This window comes from Dipodomys spectabilis, unplaced genomic scaffold (assembly GCF_019054845.1).
Source record: "Dipodomys spectabilis isolate Male_0828 unplaced genomic scaffold, ASM1905484v1 ptg000095l, whole genome shotgun sequence".
In the NCBI taxonomy this organism is placed as follows: domain Eukaryota; kingdom Metazoa; phylum Chordata; class Mammalia; order Rodentia; family Heteromyidae; genus Dipodomys; species Dipodomys spectabilis.
In genome coordinates, this window is record NW_024870772.1 from 38,171,294 (window position 1) to 38,192,717 (window position 21,424).

Below are 21,424 nucleotides of genomic sequence, written 5' to 3' on the forward strand. Positions count from 1 at the left end.
TGGCATACTGAATGTTTAACCTAATGGCCCAAGGAATTGCGATTTCCTCTCAGCCCAAGGAGTTTATGAAGTAGAAAATGTATTGAAAGTTTTGTCACTAAAAACTTGCTCATAAAAATGTAATACAAATTAAAGCCTTTCAAGCCTTTAGACCTAGTCATCAAACTCAGTATTAGTTTCAGTCAATATACCAAGTCTAACTATGATAATAATTGCATCAAATGCTAATTAACTATGGTATAACTTCATTACTTGAAAGTAAAAATATTCCTTTAGACAAACTACCAGTGAAATAGTTGTCGAAGTTTCAAGGCTCTAGAAAATTTATGTTCTTGGTAGTTGTCTGACAAATGATGACTAAACTATCATATGTCAAGAATTTCTTTGTGTTTTTGAAGGTTAATTTGTAAAATACATTGTAGTTTAGAACTTCTAAAAAATAAATTATGGAGCTTTGTCAAAACTTATCCTAGAGCCCCTTTAAGTCATAATGACTCTTTAAAAATGTATATTTATAATAAAAGTAATAGAAACAGTTTTGCAAGTGTTGTAATTAAAAACAAAAGATACAACTAAGTAAATATTTCTGCCATGTTTATTTTGAATACTGATGTTTAAAGGACAATGCGCACTTTACTTAGAGGGAGATGAGGAATAGTCAACTCTGAGTGCATAGGAGACTCAGAGTTAAATTAATTCTTTTAGAAGATTCTGAAAGTTACAGGTTCTTTCAAAAAAATGAGATGAACATTTTTCTTGATTAAAGACCAATAAAATTAATACTTCCTGCATTGGCTAGAATGTGACTTGCAACTTTCACCGATGTGGAGAGGTAATAATTATAACTAGTTTGAAATACCAGTGAGGATCATTAACTGAGATACACAGTGAATAGCACAGAAAGGTGCACTATCTAACTTAGTTCCCTTTCCTAGGTTTTGACTTCTAAGTGGAACAAAGAAAGGGAAAAGAAGATAACTACAAAGAGAAGTTTATAAAGAAGACTTATAAAGACTTCATGAGATGATTAAGAAAAAATATCACAGAAAATAGAATTAGATAAAGAGAAGAGGGAAGAGAGCAAAGGCATTGGGTTACTCAGGATAGAATTAACTGATCTGTAATCCTTAAACTCAAGAAGTATGCTTAGTGCCCTTGGAGGAGACTAATGGATATAATGGAGTACAGAAGTATAATGTTTTCCAGGATACTTCAACTGAGTCGGGTTTCTATCCCTGAAAAAGGACTGGAACATACAGAGTCAGTTTTGGGGTGGATGTAAATTAGAAGGAAGTCTGCCATTGGCCACTGATATTGTCAAGATCTTACCTGAAGTTTTAAAAACCCAATGAGTGTCAATATATTAATTTCTTGAAATTGTATTTAATACTTATTCACTTATACGTCATAATCACCAAGCTGAAAACTTTTCTGTCATAATGGAAAAATAATGGCTCATTCAACCCATCATCAGGTGAATAGACGTAAAAGTACTTTATATTTCACATAGAACTTGGTCTTCTGTAATAGGCAGGCAGGCATGAGTTGAATTTAAACAAAAGGTTTTTACCATGGCTTCAAGGTAATAGGGAAACACATAGAAAAAGTAATCTCCACAGTAATCAGAGCTTGGCAAATCAATACTCACTTATAAACAAATAGGCTATCAATTTCTATTAGTACTCTACTACTATAACCACTGGAGGCCTTCAGGAATAATGAGAAAATATGTCAGTAATGCAGAATGTGGCCCTGAGACAGTTGTTAATCAGATCTTCTTAAAAGTTACTTAAGACAATGAAATTTGGAGTTCTTCAGTATTCCCTACAAAGGGTACCACTAGATTCATAAACTTCTTTTCAGGAATAAAAATAAAAAGCTTCAATTTAAGACTTATTTTTACTGTACCAGTCAGTGTTATTCTTACAATGCCTATGGTAAGAGTTTAAAATGAAAAAAGATTTCATAATTAAGGATGAGAAAGAAATCAGCTTCAAGTGGCTGATGACAAGTAAATCTTTTAAAAACATGGTGACAAGTCTGATCCTTCAAATTATTCTCTGCCTACAATCTACACAGGAAGAGATGAATGACTTGCGTCCTAGACTAATAAAATAGTAAAAGTCAGTAAATTCTGGACCTGGGCAACTTCTCTGAACTTCTGCTCAAAGCTAGTGCTACCACTTTAGCCACAAAACCACTTTCAGCTTTTTTGAGTAGTTTATTGGAGGTAAGAGTTTCACGGACTTGCCTGCCCAGGCTGGCTTTGAACCATGATCATCAGATCTCCGCCTCCTGAGTAGGTAGGATTACAGGCACGAGCCACCAGTGCCCAGTTTGACAAACATTTTTAAAACACCACTATGAGCCATGCTCCAGGCTTGGTGCAGGAATACAGAAGAGAAGATGACATGAGGAACTGAGAGTCTTTCAAGGGAGCCCAGGGGTCTGTCTGGTAGTCTGATGGGGAGCCAATAATTAAATATGTGGCATGGTGCAGAAAGCTGGTAGTTATTTTCTAGCTCTATGTCAGGTAAGATACATCAAGCTTTCTCTATATTACTTTATATAATCTCATCTAAACTCCACAATTATCCTTAAGGATAATTTTTACATAGATGAAGAGAGGTACGTTGCTTGATGCAGATGCTTAAGATAAAGCAACTTGCCCAAGACAGAGAAATAGTTCAACCAATATTCAAATTTATATCTATCATATTTTATTCAATTTATCCATACTTTTTAAAAATATTTATATTTAAATTTTGATTAATTTAGTGACCAGATATTTTCACTACTGATTTTTCATAGTGAATTATATCTGCAAAGCAAATTAATCAGTGAAAAGCATCTCATAAATGTTTTATTCCTAGTCTAATTTTGGTGCCATCTATTTGTCTCTCATATGTCACTTAAAAATCTTAAATAACAATATTAGTGAAACAATAATAATGCCTCCCATCCTGCTGTATTGTTGTATCATTCTGCCATCACACTTTCTTTCATTCAACACTAATGAAATGTTGGTAACATATTACAAACATACAATGGATGATATGCAAGCACACTAAATTTCACATGATATTGAGAATGACAAATACTTGTAGTTATTGCCCATTACCTCTTGAGGTTAGTGGGAAGTAAGAGAGTTTGAAAGAGAAAAGCCATGGTTAATGTACTTAAAGGGATGAACAGACATATATTAAAGAAAAAACAAGTTTTTAGGAAAATGGCATATAGCCTATTAGCATTATCAAACTTGGGAATAATATATCATCAGTCTTCTTTTAAGAAAGAATTCAAGCATGGCAAAGGAAAATGTATTTTATCTTTTCTAAACTTGTAAGTAATTGATAATTCTTTAGTAAAAATAAATATTATTTAATCTTTTTTTAACTAGAAGGAAACTTAATGTCATCAAGAACAAGGTGGCCGCTGGGAAGATGACTCAGTGGTAGAGTGCTTGCCTTGCATGCCTGAGGCCCTGGGTTCGATTCCTCAGTACCATATAAGCAAAAAAAAGAAAAAGAAAAAAGCCGGAAGTGGTGCTGTGGCTCAAGTGGTAGAGCGCTAGCCTTGAGCTGAAGAGCTGAGGGACAGTGCCCAGGCCCAGAGTTTGGTCCCCATGACCGGACCAAAAAAAAAAGAACAAGGTGGTACAGACCTGTAATTTCAGCTGTCTGAGAGGTAGAGGTAGGGTTTAAGCTCCACAACATTGAGATAAGATATCCTAAGGTTTTTCTGCTATAAGAAGATATCTTGGATGACAGACACTGATAACCAAAGATAGCAGCCTCAGAATAGAGCAGGAACTAGAATTTACCGGAGCAGTTTTGCTAAGTACTGGAGGTAAGATGTTGGATAAGCTAGATATGGAACCTTCTTACAGTAGGGAATGTAGACAAGTTGACAACTAGTTATAGCCAAGAATGATATTCAGTGCTGAAGAAATACAGATTTCTAGGAACCCACAGGAGAATTTTGGTAAAAGTTTGTCAGGAGGAAAGTGTCATCCTTTGCCTGAGACTTAAAAGATGAAAAGGATAGTAAAGGAAAGTAATGGATATGTTCCACCCTGCAAAAGAGAAAAAGATGGAGCTTTAGAGACTTTTAAATGTGTGGGAGAGATGATATAAGATGTTAATGATTCCAGATCATTCAAGTTCATTTAAAATAAATTAAGTATTTAGACTTTCTCTTTAAAACCCTGAAGTAGTATGGAGGTTCCTTAAAAGACTCCACATAGAGCTCCCCTATGACCCAGCAATCCCACTTTTGGGCATTTACCTGAATGATCACAAACAATACTAAAGCTACCAGCATAACTATGTTTATTGCAGCATTATTTATAATAGCTAAGATATGGAACCAACCCAGATGGCCCTCAGTAGATGAATGGATCAAGAAAATGTGGGATATATACACAATGGAATTCTGTGCCTCCATCAGAAAGAATGACATTGCCCCATTTGTTAGGAAATGGAAAGACTTGGAAAAAATTATATTGAGTGAAGTTAGCCAGGCCCAAAGAAACATAGGTCCTATAGTTTCTCTTATTTGCAATAACTAGTATATGTCTGAGACAAGCAGAAAAGGTCAGATAAGTTGACTTTAGGTGAAATGAACCCCAAGAAAAGGATTTCAAATGTTTTTTTTCCTTTCTTGCTATTGTTTTTAATATATTTATAAGATATTTCTTTGTTGCTTAGTATGTCCCTCCCCCATGGTATAACCCCTGTTTTCACTGTATTTGATGTTGGTATAATTTGTGGAGGGGAAGGGAAAAAAACAATTGTTTAAATAGGGATACAGGTGGATCCATTGAAACAATGAGATATACAAGATGTTATGTCAAAAAACAAACTTTACAACTTTGGCGCCGGGGTGGGGGTGTGAGAAGTGGGGGGCGGTGGGATGGGAAGGGATGGGAAGAGGAAACAAGGGAGGAGGCAACAATGCTTGATAAGAAATGTACTCATTACCTTGCTCATGCAATTGTAACCCCTCTGTACAGTATTTTCACAATATCAATCAATCAATCAATCCCTGAAGAACTATTAAAGGATACTAAGCAGATTTATTGTTTTTATTAATTTTTATTTTCTGAGCTGGTCCTCAGGCTTGAACTCAGGGCCTGGGTGCTTCCCTTGAGTTTGCTCAAGGCTAGCAACCTACCACCTGAGCCATAGCTCCACTTACCACTTTTGGGTATTTAACTGGGGATAAGAATCTCAGGGAATACCTTGTCTTGGTGTTTTCCAGCTGTGATTCTCAGATCTTAGCTGTCTGAGTAGCTAAAATTACTGGCCAGAGCCACAGGCACTCAGTGTAGAATTCACATCTTAAAGGTCATTGAAGCAAAATGTAGAACTAGTTCTTGAGTAGCCTTTCATAGGTGCCTTAAGAGGTACATTACCTATCTAATTCCATACCATACTGACATAGCACCAGAGTGACTTTTCTCATTGAAGTGTTAGTGTATATGGCCTTGATTATTAGAACGAAAATTTTAGTCCTAAGTGTTGTTCAAAGTCATTTATCACAAGATCATAGACTTTTGCACCCCATGATTTTACAAACCTGAAGACAACTCCAACAAGCTCATCAAGGCTGGGAGCAGGTGGCACACACCAGTAATCCTAGCTACTTTGGCGTCGGAGTCTGAGGACCATGATTTGAATCCAGCCCAGGCAGGAAAGTCTGTGGCATTCTTATCTCCAAATGACCACCAAAAAAGCCAGGAGTAGAGCTGTGGTTCCAGTGGTACAGTGCTAGCTCAGAGATACTGCCAAAGGTGCTGAGTTCAAGCCGCAAGATTGGCAAACAGACTCATGAAAAGAAGCCAAGGCTGTAAAGCATAGGTGCCAAAGTGGTAGTATCCCAACCAAGCCCACTTGACTCATTAATATTGGTACTTCTTCCATCTCAGAAGGGTCTCAGAGATACTCAAATTGTACCAAAGAATGAGGAAAGACTGTGTTTCAAGTGGCCAATGTCCTGATTCTCTTTTTGTTTTAGGAACCTTTCACAACCTTCTTCCTCAATGCCAACGATGGAAAATTTGACCATCCAGATCGAACCTTCTCATCCATTGCCAGGTCTTGGAGAACTAGTCAGAGAGATACTTCTGATGTAAAGGTAAGCATTTTTATTTGTTGCTATTAATTAAATTTGAAAACTCTGTAGAAGTTTTGATTTTTTTAGTTAAATTTAAGTGGGTGCATTAGACATTTTGTTCCAATCATGTAATCCCTCTAATCTTAAAGGAAATAATTCTAAGCATCATAAAAATGTAATTCGGGATTCTTTCAGTTAAAGCACTCTCTTTGTTATTTCAGACAATTCCTACCTAATTTAAATGGAATAATCAGGAGATGGAAAGAAAAGCTCATAAATTGCCTCTCCTGCTGTTCACTCAATATTTGGCCTATTCCATAAAACACAGCGGGAATTGGATTTGACCTTAATGTGTCATACTGTTATAGCTTGCCCGGCTTTGGGTTTGTGTAGCCCGGGGCAATTAATAAAGCATTAATGACAAGACCCATTTAAAATGTAGGCTTTTCTGTACAGCCTTAGCTTTTACTTGACTGTGCCTGGGGATACTATGCAACAATACACATTAGATTAAACCAACACATACACATACACAATATTCAGGAACTGCCAGAAAGCAGAGTGATTTTACAGTTGGTACTACTTAACTATTGTTAAACACAAAGATTTGTTACTCATTTACACAGGCTCTTGTTTTCAGAAAAATGTAAAGATTTTATTTAAAAAAAATAAAATGTGTTGAAATGTATTCAATGCATGAAGAAAAAATGCATTTTTAAATTTTTGCTTTATGTAAGAATACATGATCAGGTTATTGCAAAGGCAAAGGATATTTTCTTATTAAAGCCTCTTTTTCTTCATGGCAAGCTTTTCCTATTGCGGTCACTCAGTATAAAGATATATTATCCTTCCGCTTTAGATCTTAATCTAACAACAGCCAATGGGTTAAAGTCAATTTTTGAAATATTCATATATGCACTTACCTATGGTAAAAAAAACATTTACACAGCACAATTACTTTGTTACCAAGCTCAAAAGTATATTGAATACCTGCAATTTCTTTTTAGTTCTTTTCCAAAGCAGAACACAAAGGAAATGGAACTGACTGTAGTACATCCGTATGTGTTGTTTGTGTTGCTTTCAAATGTTATATGATTACTAATTTATATATACAACTTATTCACATTTAGAAAAAAAGATAGCATCTCTACTTAATCTCTGGTGACCCATCTTTTCTTCTAATAGACATAACTTATGTGAGGAATTAATTGTAAAATTATCCATAAGCCTTTATTTTAAACTGATTTCTCTGCTTCCTAAGTAGTATCACTTTGAGAATAACACAGAATAAAGAAGTCCACCAAATTTCACTGATCAGTATCATGAACTGGCACATTTATATAAAAGCACTCAGTAAATATTTTGTATGTGCATTAATCATTCTTATCAATAATTGAAGATTTTCAGTAACATTTTTGATTACTTATATCTGAAGAGAGGAATATCATCTCATTATATCACATTATTGCAAATGAAAATGCCAACTTACTGTTACTTGACATCAGCAAGAAAGAAGATTGGCTTTTCAAGTAAATTCAAACCTGCTCTCATGTACCCATGATCAGGTCATTTTATTTATTTATTTATGTAAATATAGTTCTTGTTTCTCCCCACCCCCTTCTAGAACTTTATCAGTGTTTAGACCACCAGATACTTCATCAAGTTACCTTTCAGTCTCTGGTGACCAACAACCCCCTTATCAGGCTTTTCCCTCTAAATCCTCCCAGCTGTTTTCCTGCTCAGAACCAATTCAGCAACATTCACATTTTGTTACTAATTGTTCTTCTGGGCTCCTGGAGTCATATCATTAAGGAAAAGACCAATGTGGCTATCACTAACTTGAGAGGCTTTTTTGTTTTCCGTCCTCAGGCAATCATACAGAATAAACACCCCCGCCCCACTCAGTCTTAATTGGTTCATAAGGAGCTCACTTCCCTGGCTTGACATTACACAGATTGCTCTCATTTTCAGTTCCCTCTACCACCAACCCAACCTCTCATATTGTATGGTAATATATCGTGAATATCTCGCATGTGGGCCTAGCCTTTTCTTTTTAAAGGGTGCATGCCACACACATATACAAGAGTTAGCTTATTCAGTTGATAAAGGTTGTCTTTCTGACACTGTTAAGCTGCATTAAATACCCTTATATGGGCGTCTCTGTGACCTTTTTTGTGTGTGTGCAAAGGATGATTTCTTTTAGTGAGATCAGTGGCTCAATGACCATGTACATTTTATAAATTTTTTGAAATATTGCAAATCTCATTCTTAAAGTTGGTAATTTCCCCTATAGCAGTAGGCAAGCTGCCTCTTTCTAAATTCCACATCATTGATTGTTGTTAAAAGCAGTGATGATTTGATGAGTGAAAACTGGAGTAGCCTTTGTTTAGGTTTGTATTTCTTTGAGTAATGGTCAACATTTTTTGTACATTTATTCACCTGTAAAATAACACATATTTTTCCCACTTTTCAGTTGGGTTTTGAATCTTTAGTGATCTGAAAACAATATTAGATATTATAGAAAATTGCATTACAAGTGTGATTTCTCAGTTTTTCAGTTTTAGGCGTGTGTGTGTGTGTGTGTGTGTGTGTGTGTGTGTGTGTGTGTGTGTGTATGCATATGCATGTATGTCCAACCAAATATATATATTTCCTTCACATGCATACATGATATCTCTATATGTATGATGTGTAAAACATGATGTATGTATAAAATATATTTTATGTATATAACCACTATTATTCTAAAATAATTACCAATTTATCAGAAAAGACTATATTACTAAGAATGTTAATCATTAACTGTGGGTGAAAACCTTAAGTTTTTATTTCTTATCCCCAGACTGTAACTCAGCATTCTATATATTTTTTAAGAAAATGTGTTTTCATTTCCAGAGAAGAAAAGCATCTCTGCAGTATCTTCTAACTGAGATAATCCTGGAAGGGAGAAAACTAGATGCTTTCATTCTGTCTCTCTCTATTAATGTCAGTCTCTTCCTGTGCTAATGAACGCAAGCTGGGGAAGAAGGACTGTTCTGAAGTGACCCCTTAGCAGAGAGGTCTCTGGAGTTGAGACAAACCAGTTAGTTTGTACTTGATTTTTATTTTCTCTTGAATTTCTTTCTAGCTTAGTCCTCCTAGTGAGGACATCCACCTTACCACGGTTCTTCTACTAATTTTCCTTAATGCCTTCAAAAGTTGTTATATTACTTTTTGAATAGCTATGTAGATGTCAGGAAAGGTAGCTGTGACAAAATGTCATTAAGGTGACATAGTGTAAATTAATGCAGTTAATGGAGGTGCTTGCCACTGACTCAGTGACCCATTATGCGCTCTGGTGGAATTAACGAATGCCCAGGCATCAATCTTTTGGGGGGAAAAAAGGAATCAGGGTAGAGCTGGCAGCTTTAAAACCTTGCAGTGAATTATATTAGAAAAGTGAAAACGTCTGGGTTGGATTTGATTTCACTAGGAAGCCATAAAGTGGTACGCTTTCTCGACAAAATATATTAAACTGAAATGTCAGATTTGATGCAATAGGTATACAATTATGATAGTGTTAATAGTGGTCTTCTATCATTCTAAGACATACTTTCAAGTCCAATTTCTCTGCAGCTTGAACTTGTCATAAGCTTATAAATTAGAAATTGTGTTTGAAGATATTTTCTTATTTTTGACAGAATGCATATAATGCTATTAACTGTACCAAAGGGTTTTACTGTGGCTGTTAAAACTAGAAATCACATTTGCAGGCACAAAATGCCTGTTGCAATATTCATTTTTACCATTTTTAAATAATAGTATCTTCCCATACTGTTTGTTGTTTCGGAAATTTTAAACTACTTGGCCTTTTTCCTTAAAGAGAAGCTGATTAACAGCAGTTTATCAATGGGAGAAAAGTAGGCATAGCAGCAGGTTACCATAAGTAGGCAAACTAGTATCTAATGTGCTTCCATATAAGTACACTACAAGTTGTGGTCATTGACCCCATTCTTTTTTAAAAAATAAGGTTTAGTTTTAAATAGGACTTGTTTGTTGCTTATATGATACAACCTACAAAACAGGTCCTATTTGGTAGAAGTGGTACCTAGGTATTAAGTGCTGCATAGATTACACATAGGCAGGTAAAGAAGAAGCCAGAACCATCAGTGAATCCATTCAGTGATGTCAGTGCTTTCTCCATTAGATGGCCTGTTGCCCATTGCATGATTATCTTCTCAGAACCTGCCACTGTGACTATTTGGAATTGTACATTCAAGTCATACTCCGGTTCATCATTGCTGAGAAACTACCCTCAAACTTGGTGGCTTAAAAACACAATAATGACCATTAAAGAACCACAGTTCATAAAGAACCCAGTTCTGCAATTGGGCTTATCAGATACACATATTTTGGCCCTTCTGGATCTGGTGGATTGAAATAACTCCATTCACGTGTCTGATGGCTTAGCAAGGTTGGAGGAAAGAATGTAGCTCTGGCTGATTCTTTCTATCTTTCTAGCAAGGTAACTCTACTTTTTCATCATAACTGGCTACCACGAGGATCCCAAAATGGGAGCTAAAAAGCCACTTAATTCCCAGGCCCTGAAGTAGAGACTAAGAGAGAAGACAATAGACTCCACTTCCTAGTAAAATGGATGGCAAAGTCATATATTAAAAGGACATGGATACTGGGAAGGATTGTTGTAGGCACCTTTGGAAACGATGTACCACGATCTGCACTCCAGTCATAATCCCACACACCTCCTACATTCAAAATATGCCGAATTTGTTGCATACAAATCTCATCTCCTACTGTCTCAGTCAAAGTCTTGTGACTTACGATCTGCACAGAACCACATGCTAATATTGTACAGCATTCCCTAATTCAGAGATGTAGGAACTATAAAGACAGATATCTGTCCTGTGTTCACTCAGCTTACTGTGTGTCAAGAACAGGTAAATCTCAGCAGACATCATTTGAAAAGAAGAGAGTGGGTAGGTGGATAGCAATTGCTGGTTCATAGTAATTCTGAAATCCAGCTGGGCACATGGGACCAGTGTCCTGGAGTAGGCAGTATCCTAAGTTGTGGCTATTTAGGCATGGCTCCCCATTCATTGTGCCTTCATTTTATTGTTACATTTCCTGAGGTTTATATTTTTCCTTATGAATTATTCTCTATGGGAAAGGGAAGAAAATAGCCTTGTTTATATATGAGTAGCTTTTTCTCCCTGCTTCATCACGGTAGGAAGCTAGAGCCAAGGCCTCCTTTGCCCAAGTTGGTTAAGCAGCTATAAAATCTTTTGGACTTTTTGTATGTCAAATTAAAATTTCACTATTAGAAAGTAGTCATATAAATCCTTTTGCAGCAAGATCAGGGTGAATATTGTTTATAATGTCTTTAAGATTTCTAGAATACACTTGTGTAGCTATACATGTCTGTAACCCACTATCTTAAATTTTACGGAGTGGTTTTGCAGACACACTCTTGACTTGAGCTTTACCCCTTGGCTCGATTTTGTTTTCAGTATACAGGGGAAATAATCCTCACCCTGGACCTCTGTCTTTTATTTTAAGAACCTTTTGATGTCCAGAGATATTGTCCTAGACCTAAATATTTAAAAATACTACCACAAAAAGCACACAATGAGCAGAGGTCCACTCTGCCACACAATGACAGCTGGGGAACTTGGCTAGGCCAGAGAATCCTAAATCATCTGGGGATTGCTGAAGCCTGTCTGTCTCTCACATGATCTCTCCAGCAAGGGGAATACCCTATTTAGGTTGTAGTTGGCTTCTAAGAGGACAAAGCCCATAAATCTGTTAAGTATTAGGCTTCCCTAAAAGCCCTAAGTGTTGTTTTGTCATGCACTGTGTCGTGCTCAAAGCAGCCTGTATGCAAAAATCAGGGAAATAGACTGCCTTTTTATAGAGAGGGATGCTAATGATCCCACTGGGATCATGGGTGTTATGCAGAGGGAATAGGGAATCATGGGAATGTTAATGTAGAATGTTGAATAATGTAGAATGATAATGTAGAAACACCACAGGGATGAAAGGTGTTATGCAGAACACCCTTCCCTGAAAAAGGTCTAAAAGTGACCAGTTAAAAGGAATTCTAGTTTGGTTTATACCATTCCATCTTATTGTATATTTAAGTATAAACCTAGAAGCTGAAGTGCATATTACTAAATTAGTCTAAGTAAGTATAAATTAGTCTGGATAGTTGATAAAACACCTGAGTCGTCTGAATTGTCTACATAGGTATTTATTTAACACAAAGTGATCACATCATCCTACAAAACTGTAGGAAGAGTTTGGTACTGGATAAACTCAGCAGTAGTAATTTTAATCAGTAATAATTTTGATCTCCAAAAGTAGGTAGAGATTAGCCTCTGAAACATTTTATAATATCAAGCTGTGAAATGCATTATTGTGCACTCAACTAAATTCACATCTACCTTAAAGGTTTATTGCTTTCATCCTCACCATTTTGCAAATCAAGACACTTATTTTTTCATAAGATTAAGAAAATTGCCCAGGCTAGCTAGAATTCTGGATTTCAAATCAGCTGTAGTTGATTCTAATGCACGAAAAATAACAGTTGCCCAATAGGAGGGTCCATCCTAGAACTGCTGCCTAGGCCACCATCTTCTGATCTTCCCTCTATGTTAATAAATGCAATGTAAAAACCAGGGCCATCAGTGTTGTTGTTTTGTTGTTGTTTGTTTGTTTTGGCTTTTTTTTGTGAGTCATGGGGCTTGAACTCTGGGCCTGGGCACTGTTCCTGAGTTCTTCTGCTCAAGCTCTATCATTTAAGCCACAGTACCAATTCCAGTTTTCTTTGGTTTATTGGAGACAAGAGCCTCATGGACTTTCCTGCCCTGGCTGGCTCAGCCTCCTGAGTACCTAGGATTATAGGCATGAGCCACTGGCACAAGGCCCATCAGTGTTTTTAATCAATATTTCCTGTGTGAACTTCATAACATGGTGAACATATTGCAATATTTGCTTCAGTTTTTAATTTTATGTATTTATTTTAATTCATTTAATTGTAAATTAAATTTAATTGAACTTGGAGCTTGAACTCAGAGCCTCACTCTTACACTTGACTGTTTTGCTCATGGCTAGTGCTTTACCAACTGGAGCCATAATTTCAATTCCTTGCTTCATTTTTTAACTTTTTAATTCCACAAGTATTTATGGGATGTGTATTATGTGTTGGCACACTTTTTGTTGTTTTTTGTTGCTGTTGTTTGTTGTTGATTTGTGGTTGTTGTAGTCGTAGTCCTGAGCTTGAATTCAGGGCCTGGGTGCTGTCCCTGAGCTTTTGTGCTTAAGGCTAGCATTCTACCACTTGAATCTCAGCTCAGCTCTCAACTATTTTTTGGTAGTTAATTGGAGCTAAGAATCTCACGGACTTTCCTGACGAGGCTGACTTTGAATCACGATCCTCTGATCTCAGCTTTCTGAGTAGCTAGGATTATAGGTGTGAGCCACTGGCACCTGATTGTGTCATTTTTTAAATGAATGAATGTTAATAATGGAAAAAATTAGGCAAGATCCCTACTAACATGTATTTTTCCCTTTGTGGAATATAAAATCATATGAATTTTAAAAAAGAATAATAGCTATAATATAGAAAATTAAAACAAACTAGTCAGATGAATGACTTCATTGCTGCTTTAAAAGGCAGAAAGAATAGGAGAGCAGAGACCCTGTGATTTAAGTGCCAGGGTTTAAATGTTGACTTTACCATCCATTTGCAGCAGCCAGTGATTAGCAATTACCCACTAGCAAATTACCCACCTTTTTGAATTTATGTTCATGTCTATAAAGGAAAGTGAGAATACCTCCTTCATAATGTTTCTGTGGAGATTAAAAATATTTTAAAAACACTTGGAAGCTTTTCTTTAATGTTAGAAACACTTAGAATTGTGCTAAGGCTTAGTAAGACACATTAAATGACACCTGTTCTTTCAAAATGTAGTGACCAGAGATAATATTCCATTAGCTTCTTTTGATCTGAGAGCAAAGATATCCTCTCATATAAAACCAGTAGACCTCAGAGATAATATTCCCTTAGTCTGTATTATTAAACCAAGCAAATCTTTTTCTTTCTTTTTTTTTTGTTGTTGTTGTTGGCCATACAGCTTGAACTCAGGGCCTGGGCACTATCTCTGAGCTTTTTCCTTCAAGGCAAGTGCTTTACGACTTTGAGCCACAGCATCACATCCAGTTTCCCAAGCTGGCTTTGAACTGGGATACTCAGATCTCAGCCTCTTGAGTAGCTAGGTTTCCACATGTGAGCCATCAAAGCTTGGCTTACCAAGCAAATATTTTGTGCAACACAAATGTAACTATAAATCACATGCTACTAATGTGCATTAGCATATTAACTCTTAATAAAATAAATGCAATTCAAGATTTCAAAACAATAAATCTGAGATACAAAATATACACATTCTGCTGCTTCAACTCCATCTCCCTAGAGTTGTGTGATTGGAGTCATCCTTCCCCTTTAGATAGTCATATATTGTCCCCACCCTGGGACTTACGGCTTAGACAGCTTCAGTCACTGATAACTCTAGTATTTTGGAGCTTCTGAGACCTTGCCAATAAATGTTGCTCTAGGTATCCTCAGATCTGCTTAAAAATGTATCTGTTCAGTGATTATTCCCACCATTGGAAATGTGGGAAATGTGGAAGAGCTTGTCCCTTCAAATATCAAACCTCTAACAGCTTATGCCAATAGCCTAGTTAACACCCTAATTTATAACCACATTCTCATCAACTAAATAAAAGACAGGGGCTGAAAAAGTCCTACCATATGAGGTTGTTCTAAAGGCTGGTAACACTACTTACTAGGGCTAGCTCTAGTAAGAATATCTTAGGATGTTCCCACTGAAACACTCTGTCTCAGTCTCCATTGGCAGACCTATATTAGCCTCACTCTGTCCCTGGTAAGGGCCAGCTCCCAGTGCCCTCATTCCACAGTGCTTACATTAGGTTGGCAAATGGCCTCCTGCTGCAACCTAGGAACATTTGTGGTGACAATTTTTAAAAATTCTGGGGTTTTTTTTGTTTTTTGTTTGTTTGTTTACTTTCCTTCCAGATACTGGGGATTGAACTTAGGGCCTTCTATATGCTCAGTACACACTATAATATCAAGCCACATCCCCAGGCCTTAAAACCAACTTCTGCTAACTTAAATTTAAATCCTTAGTGTTCTGAGTCTTTTAAATATAGCTAGAATAAACACTGTAATATTTTTCTTGAAACTGCAAAAGTTTCCCTACAAAAGTGCAAATTTCAAGGCTTATTATTTAACTTATTTAATAAAGTTCTTCATTGAGTCCTTCCATATCTTGGGGCATTCTTCCAACCATCTGCAGATTCCCCAGAAGTCCCTAGTGATATTAAAATAACTTCATCTAATATCTTCAGTAGTTTAATATTTAATGAGCACCTGCTGCATGCAAAGCATAGCACCAAGAGCAATGAGGGATTCATCTCACAATGAAAATCTCACAAAGTAATGTTTGAAAATTTGCTTTTGCTCAAACTGTTATTAATATTAAGTCCTATGTGTCCTGTGCCTTTATGAATCTAATTTAATGACATTCAGTGAAAGTTATATTTACTAGTAGGTACTAACCATGAATTTTATAGGATGCTATACCACCAGAAAGAATGAGAAAGACTCCATGAAACACTTGTGCCAAGATAGTGGATGATAGATTGAGAGTCTTTGGACTGTTTAAATAAAAAATAAATACATGTTGCTCTGTCAGTGTGGGTATATATCTTTACTGTTCCTGAAGACAAAGACATAAGCACATTGGACAGAACCACAAATAACTGAAGGAATGCAGCAAGAAAAATCACTGACTTCTGTGAGTCTGTTACAAATAAATCACCCTTCAAGCCAAAACTGCATGAGCATTCCCAAACAGTAAAAAAAAAAAAAAAAAGAGCAGAAGTAAACTGCATCAGGATAATACATCGAAGTCATTAGATAATAATTAGTCATTTCTGGTTAGATACACCTAAGAGTAGCAATGGTTCTTTCCTCTGCCTTCTGATCAAATGGCTCCTTTGCTGATTGATTGACTGTGCCCTGCTAACCAGCTCACACATCAAGTGCATGATAAACATGTGGATAAACATTGCAGAAACATGCTGTAATTTCTGTCACCACCTAGGGTTAAGACACATTATTATTGGCAAATAAACATGTCCCTCCATATAAGCCTTTCTTTTCTGTTTCCCTCTCATATTTAGATCTTTGAAAATGTGTTTATATTTATTGGAATTCTCTCCTAAGCAGCTCAAGTCTGGTACAGTTAATGTCCCGTGCATAGTTTTCTATGAATACATATTTGTTTCCAGTATGAGTCATGTAATTTTCCTTCACTTCTATGTAAGCGTGGACTCCCAAATTTATATATTCATCCCTACCCCCAACTCACCCTGGCAGTCCTGTCCCAGATCATGGTGCTGTTCATTCTCCTCCTCCCCACAAACCATCAAATCTACTCTCTCTCCTCTCCAGTCAGCCCTTGCTTTGTCACCCAGTTTCATTCAGTAAAACAGAATGAGCATGACCATAGTCTTTTCCAGTATTTGGTTGCCAACTAGACAAAATTCAAAGAGCCTAGCCTTTGCAAAACAGTCTCTATCGTCTGTCTCCCTATACATCTCGCATACACCGCCATCCTGAACTGTCTCCACTATTTCTTATCCTTACGACTTCCACCCTCACTCCTCCGTTTCTTACCACCCCTTCTTAGCACTCTCTAATGGTCTTCCTGCTCCTTCCGCTCATCTTCTTGTCTGTGATCTACTCACAAGTATATCCTCACTTGCTCGAAGTTCCCTGCTCTCTTCTCTCTACCCCTTTCTTTCACAGGTATTTTGGTTGTTCATTATAGCCATTTATGGATACATCAGCCATGTAGAACATATAGACATGACAAGGCTATGTCTTTTCCATTATTTTCTCAATATCCAGCATAGTTTCTGGAACTCAAAACCTTTTTTAGATGAATAAACAAATGTCAAGGATTTTGCTATAGCTCACAATGATTATATCAAGATCATATGCACCTAGAGTATTACTATGAGCACCCACTTTCGCTGGGACAGGTACATTATTTTTAGTAGCAGAACTGTGAAGATAGAGCTTTCCATATGATTTTCTTTCTTTTCTTCCTTCCTTCCTTCCTTCCTTCCTTTCTTCCTTTCTTCCTGTTGTTGGTTGTGGGGCCTGAACTCTGGGCCTGGGCACTGTCCCTCAGCTCTTCAGCTCAAGGCAAGTGCTCTACCACAGCCCATTTCTGGCTTTTTCTGCTTATGTGGTGCTGAGGAATCAAGCCCAGGGCCTCAGGCATGCATGGCAAGCACTCTACCACTGACCCACCTTCCAGCCCTCCATATACTTTTCTTAGAAAATTAAGAGCCAAATACATTTGAGATCCCAAAAATCTGATAACTTTAATTTTTTATATACATCTCTATAGAGATTACAATAAGATTCAAAGTTCAGATGCGATTCTGTCAGTACTAATCAAGTTACACAAATAAATGTATTATTTTATTCAGCATATAATTTAAAGTTTTGAAATTTGGGAAAGGATGGCACAAATGGTATGCACAAAACTAAGATTATAAGTGTGATCAACCCACACCCCTCTGACAATTTTTTTTCATGTTTCATGTTTTATTTTTCATTTTCTCCCATTTATAAAAAAAGAACACTAAAAACTTTTATGATCTTTTTGTTTTCTTTAAGTAGTTGTACAAAGGAGTTGCCATTTAATGAAGCAGTTTATGGATACAGTACATCTTGATCAGTGTCACCCATTTCAACATTTTCACCTATCCTTCCCTACCTACCTTTCCCTTCACCCTCCTTAACTTAGTAGAATATACATTGGATTATTGTCTGTATTCTCCCCTTCTTCATCCAGCTATCTCTCTCCCCTAAACCCCATCCCACCCCTTTCTAAGTATCAATTTCCTTGTGTTTATTTTGTTGAACTTTGGACTTTGGAATTACATTGTTAGAATTCTCCCTTGCATCTACTGTAATTCAGTTAATACATTTTTATATACTTGCATACTAACAAACATATTTAATTACAAATTTATAAGCTAAATCTAGCTTCCAAATATAAAGGAAAACATGTCTTTTTGTCTCTTTGGGACTGATTTACTTCACTTAACATAATTTTTCCAGGTGTTTTCATTTCTTTTCAAATGGTACAATACCATTCTTTCTAATTTTTCTTTCTAAACATCAGTTTTCCTCTTTCAGATTTATTCTGAAGTATATTAGCCTCATTACTAGACATTAGGCAAAACACATGAAAGTTGGTTATATCATACTTAGCTGTATAAGTAAAACAATTTGTCTTTACATCGAATTTATTACTAGCCTATATTTCAGTGGCATATATTAAATATTTAGAACTAATGGTATCATGATGTTCTTTTTATTGTGTTTAGTAGGAGGTATAAAAATAATTTATTTGAAGACAGTAGTAAAGTAGTAGAGTGCTTAGCATGCATGAGGCCCTGAAGAAAAACTTGTCAGAGGTGTGGGTAGATCACACCTGTAATTCTAGCTACTCAGAAGGCTGAGATTTTAGGATTGCAGTTTGAAGCCAGCCAAAGCAGCAGAAAAGTCTATGAGACTCTTATTTCCAATTAACCAACATAAATGCTGGAAGTGGATCTGTGTCTCAAATGGCAGAGTAGTAACCTTGAATAAAAAGCTCAGGGACAACACCCAGGCCCTGAGTTCAAGCCACCAATTGGTACAAAACTTTTTTCATCAAGTCAAAACTTTGTGCTTTTTTAAAAAAAATTTGAGCTTTTTATAAATATATTGTAGTGTAATTACTAGTATATTAAAAAGGGAAAAGAGAAAATGTGATGTTTAGTAAATAGTGTCAACAACTTTTTAGAACTTGAATTCATTAACATTTTAAGCAATGTTTAAGCAATACAGACTTGTTGGTATCATTTTACATATTTGATTACTAATGCTATTGTGAAATGTATCTATATTAATTTGAGGCAAGCAAAGATCAAAATGGGTAATACTTTAAAATAGTGCTTTTGTAAATTTTCAAGCCAATTATTTAAGAGAAATGTTTTAGCTTCTCAGACTCAAAGTTTGAAAAATTAAGTAAAAGAATAGGTGTACTAAACTATTGATTTTAGGTGAAGAAAGTGTTTTATGCCATTTAGTAAGTTAAAAGCTAATAATTTTATTCAGTGATTTTATATTAAGTCATTAAATTTGTTACCTTTTATTCATAACAGGAATTAATTCCAGAGTTTTACTACCTACCTGAGATGTTTGTGAACAGTAATGGCTACCATCTTGGTGTTCGAGAAGATGAAGTAGTGGTAAACGATGTTGATCTTCCTCCTTGGGCAAAAAAACCTGAAGATTTTGTACGCATAAACAGAATGGTAAGAAAGATTTTTGTCTTGACTCAAGCAATCATCAGAAATTTCAATATTCTATAGTTCTGTTTTAAGTATTAGATTTCAGCTTGTACTCATGAAGCAATGAAAGGAACCATGCACTGGGATCTTGCTCTATTCTAAACCAAATCCTGTTATCTCATTAGTGAATAGAGAAAGACTTATGAACTAAGTCTTTGCTCAATGGATTGAAAGACGACCTGAGGTAGTGTTTAGGGAAACTATACTGTCCATGCCTTGGCTGTCTATATCACCAGAAACAGTGCCAGGTTAAGTAGATGGTATACAGGAAATAGCCTGGAACTTAGAGGTGACTTCAGAAGCATTTCTTCTTTGTGTCTTCAGCTGGATCTTCCTAGGAGGGTCCCTACAGGACTAAAATGGAAAATTCCCTATGTATCAGCAGGATACTATGTCTTGACAGTCTTTGTTTGCTTCAGAGTTACAGTTAAAGGACAAACCCAGAATGCTGCCTCTGGGAACAGCCATGGCTGCAAAGCTGTGGAAAGACAGCTAGCTCATCCAATGTGGCCATGTCTCCTGAGATGCTACTCTTAATGTTTCTTGAACTTGAAGTTATTCAGGGTAGAAATTCCTGCCTCCCGCTTTTAGTCAGTTTTCCCATACTGTTGATGGGGTCAGCAGTCATACCGATCTTATGAAGGTATGTGCCAGACGAGGAAATATGTAACCAGTAAGCTACATATTTTGCTTTTTCTTGAAGGAAATTTTTGGCATGTATTTCTAATGCACAATGCCAGTGCATAAATTTAAAACACAATATAAAAGTATTTGAATTATCCATAAATTCCATGAATATAACCACCATTTACTGTCCTGTAACATTAAACCTTTCTACCTTTTACTGGCTGGAGTTTGTGTAGGATTTAGTTCTTCTAAATAGGTTTAGAGAAAATTTGCTCTGGTATATTTATAATTTGGACTGGGATTATCTTCAGTGATTTGCAGGAATTCTTTATAATGAGCCTAAAGTGTAAAATGAAAATGTCAAATATCTCAAAGAAATGACATTCCCAATGGTAAAAAGCCTTCATCTCTTTGTACAGATTAGTATTCTGTATCTGGAGCACCCCTCCTTCTTCTTTCAAGCTGTCATTAAGAAATTCAAGGCAAAAAAGACAAAATAATATGAAAGGGATGATATCATTGACTTCTAAATGTTCCGGTTCATTATCCCATGCCAACAACTGATCAGGTGTTTGAGACGTTGTTAGCAGCCTTTGTGTGTCTACAAACTAATTTCCTATGCTAATTTTTAAAAAATGAAATAGTACTTTGATTTTCTAAAATCATTACTATATATTAATGATACAGAATGTTGATTTTCATTGAGATGTTTTCATGCACGTGTATAATGTACTTTGATAATATTTACCTCTAGCCAAGTAAGTTGGGTTTTGAATGATGCATTTCTTGTATTGTTGCTTAAGTTGTGGACAGCAGCATGTAGAAAGGATTAGAATGGTCTATGCTTTATAAATACAATGATGAAAATTAATTATTTCACTGAAGAAGTGTAAAATTCAAATTTTAGTCTCAGAAAACATGGAAAAATTAGTCACTTTTAGCAGACATTTTACTAAATTCTATGTGTATTAAGTTTATACATCAAGAATTGGTTTAATTTATCCTCAAACAGCTAGGCTTATTATGAGTGGCTTACTCCTGAAACATGAATAAAGCATTGTGTGGGGATTGGTTCAGTTCTAACATGATTATAATCTGACCTCCCCACAAAGGGCAGAAATAGAAAGTATCTCTGATAACATTACCCTAATGCTAGGTTCATCAATCATAATCGGCCTTT

The 21,424-nt window shown here is 36.1% G+C and overlaps 1 protein-coding gene across 2 annotated transcripts in view; it reads left to right on the plus strand.

Annotated features, from left to right (window-relative positions):
• Positions 1-21,424, plus strand: part of Nbea (neurobeachin) — a 532,882-nt gene that overhangs the window by 466,915 nt on the left and 44,543 nt on the right. For both annotated transcript variants that reach the window (XM_042685587.1, XM_042685588.1), the window contains exons 47-48: positions 6,019-6,138; positions 19,429-19,581. In XM_042685587.1, the coding sequence (XP_042541521.1) occupies positions 6,019-6,138; positions 19,429-19,581 (273 nt within the window). The remainder of the gene's footprint in view (positions 1-6,018; positions 6,139-19,428; positions 19,582-21,424) is intronic.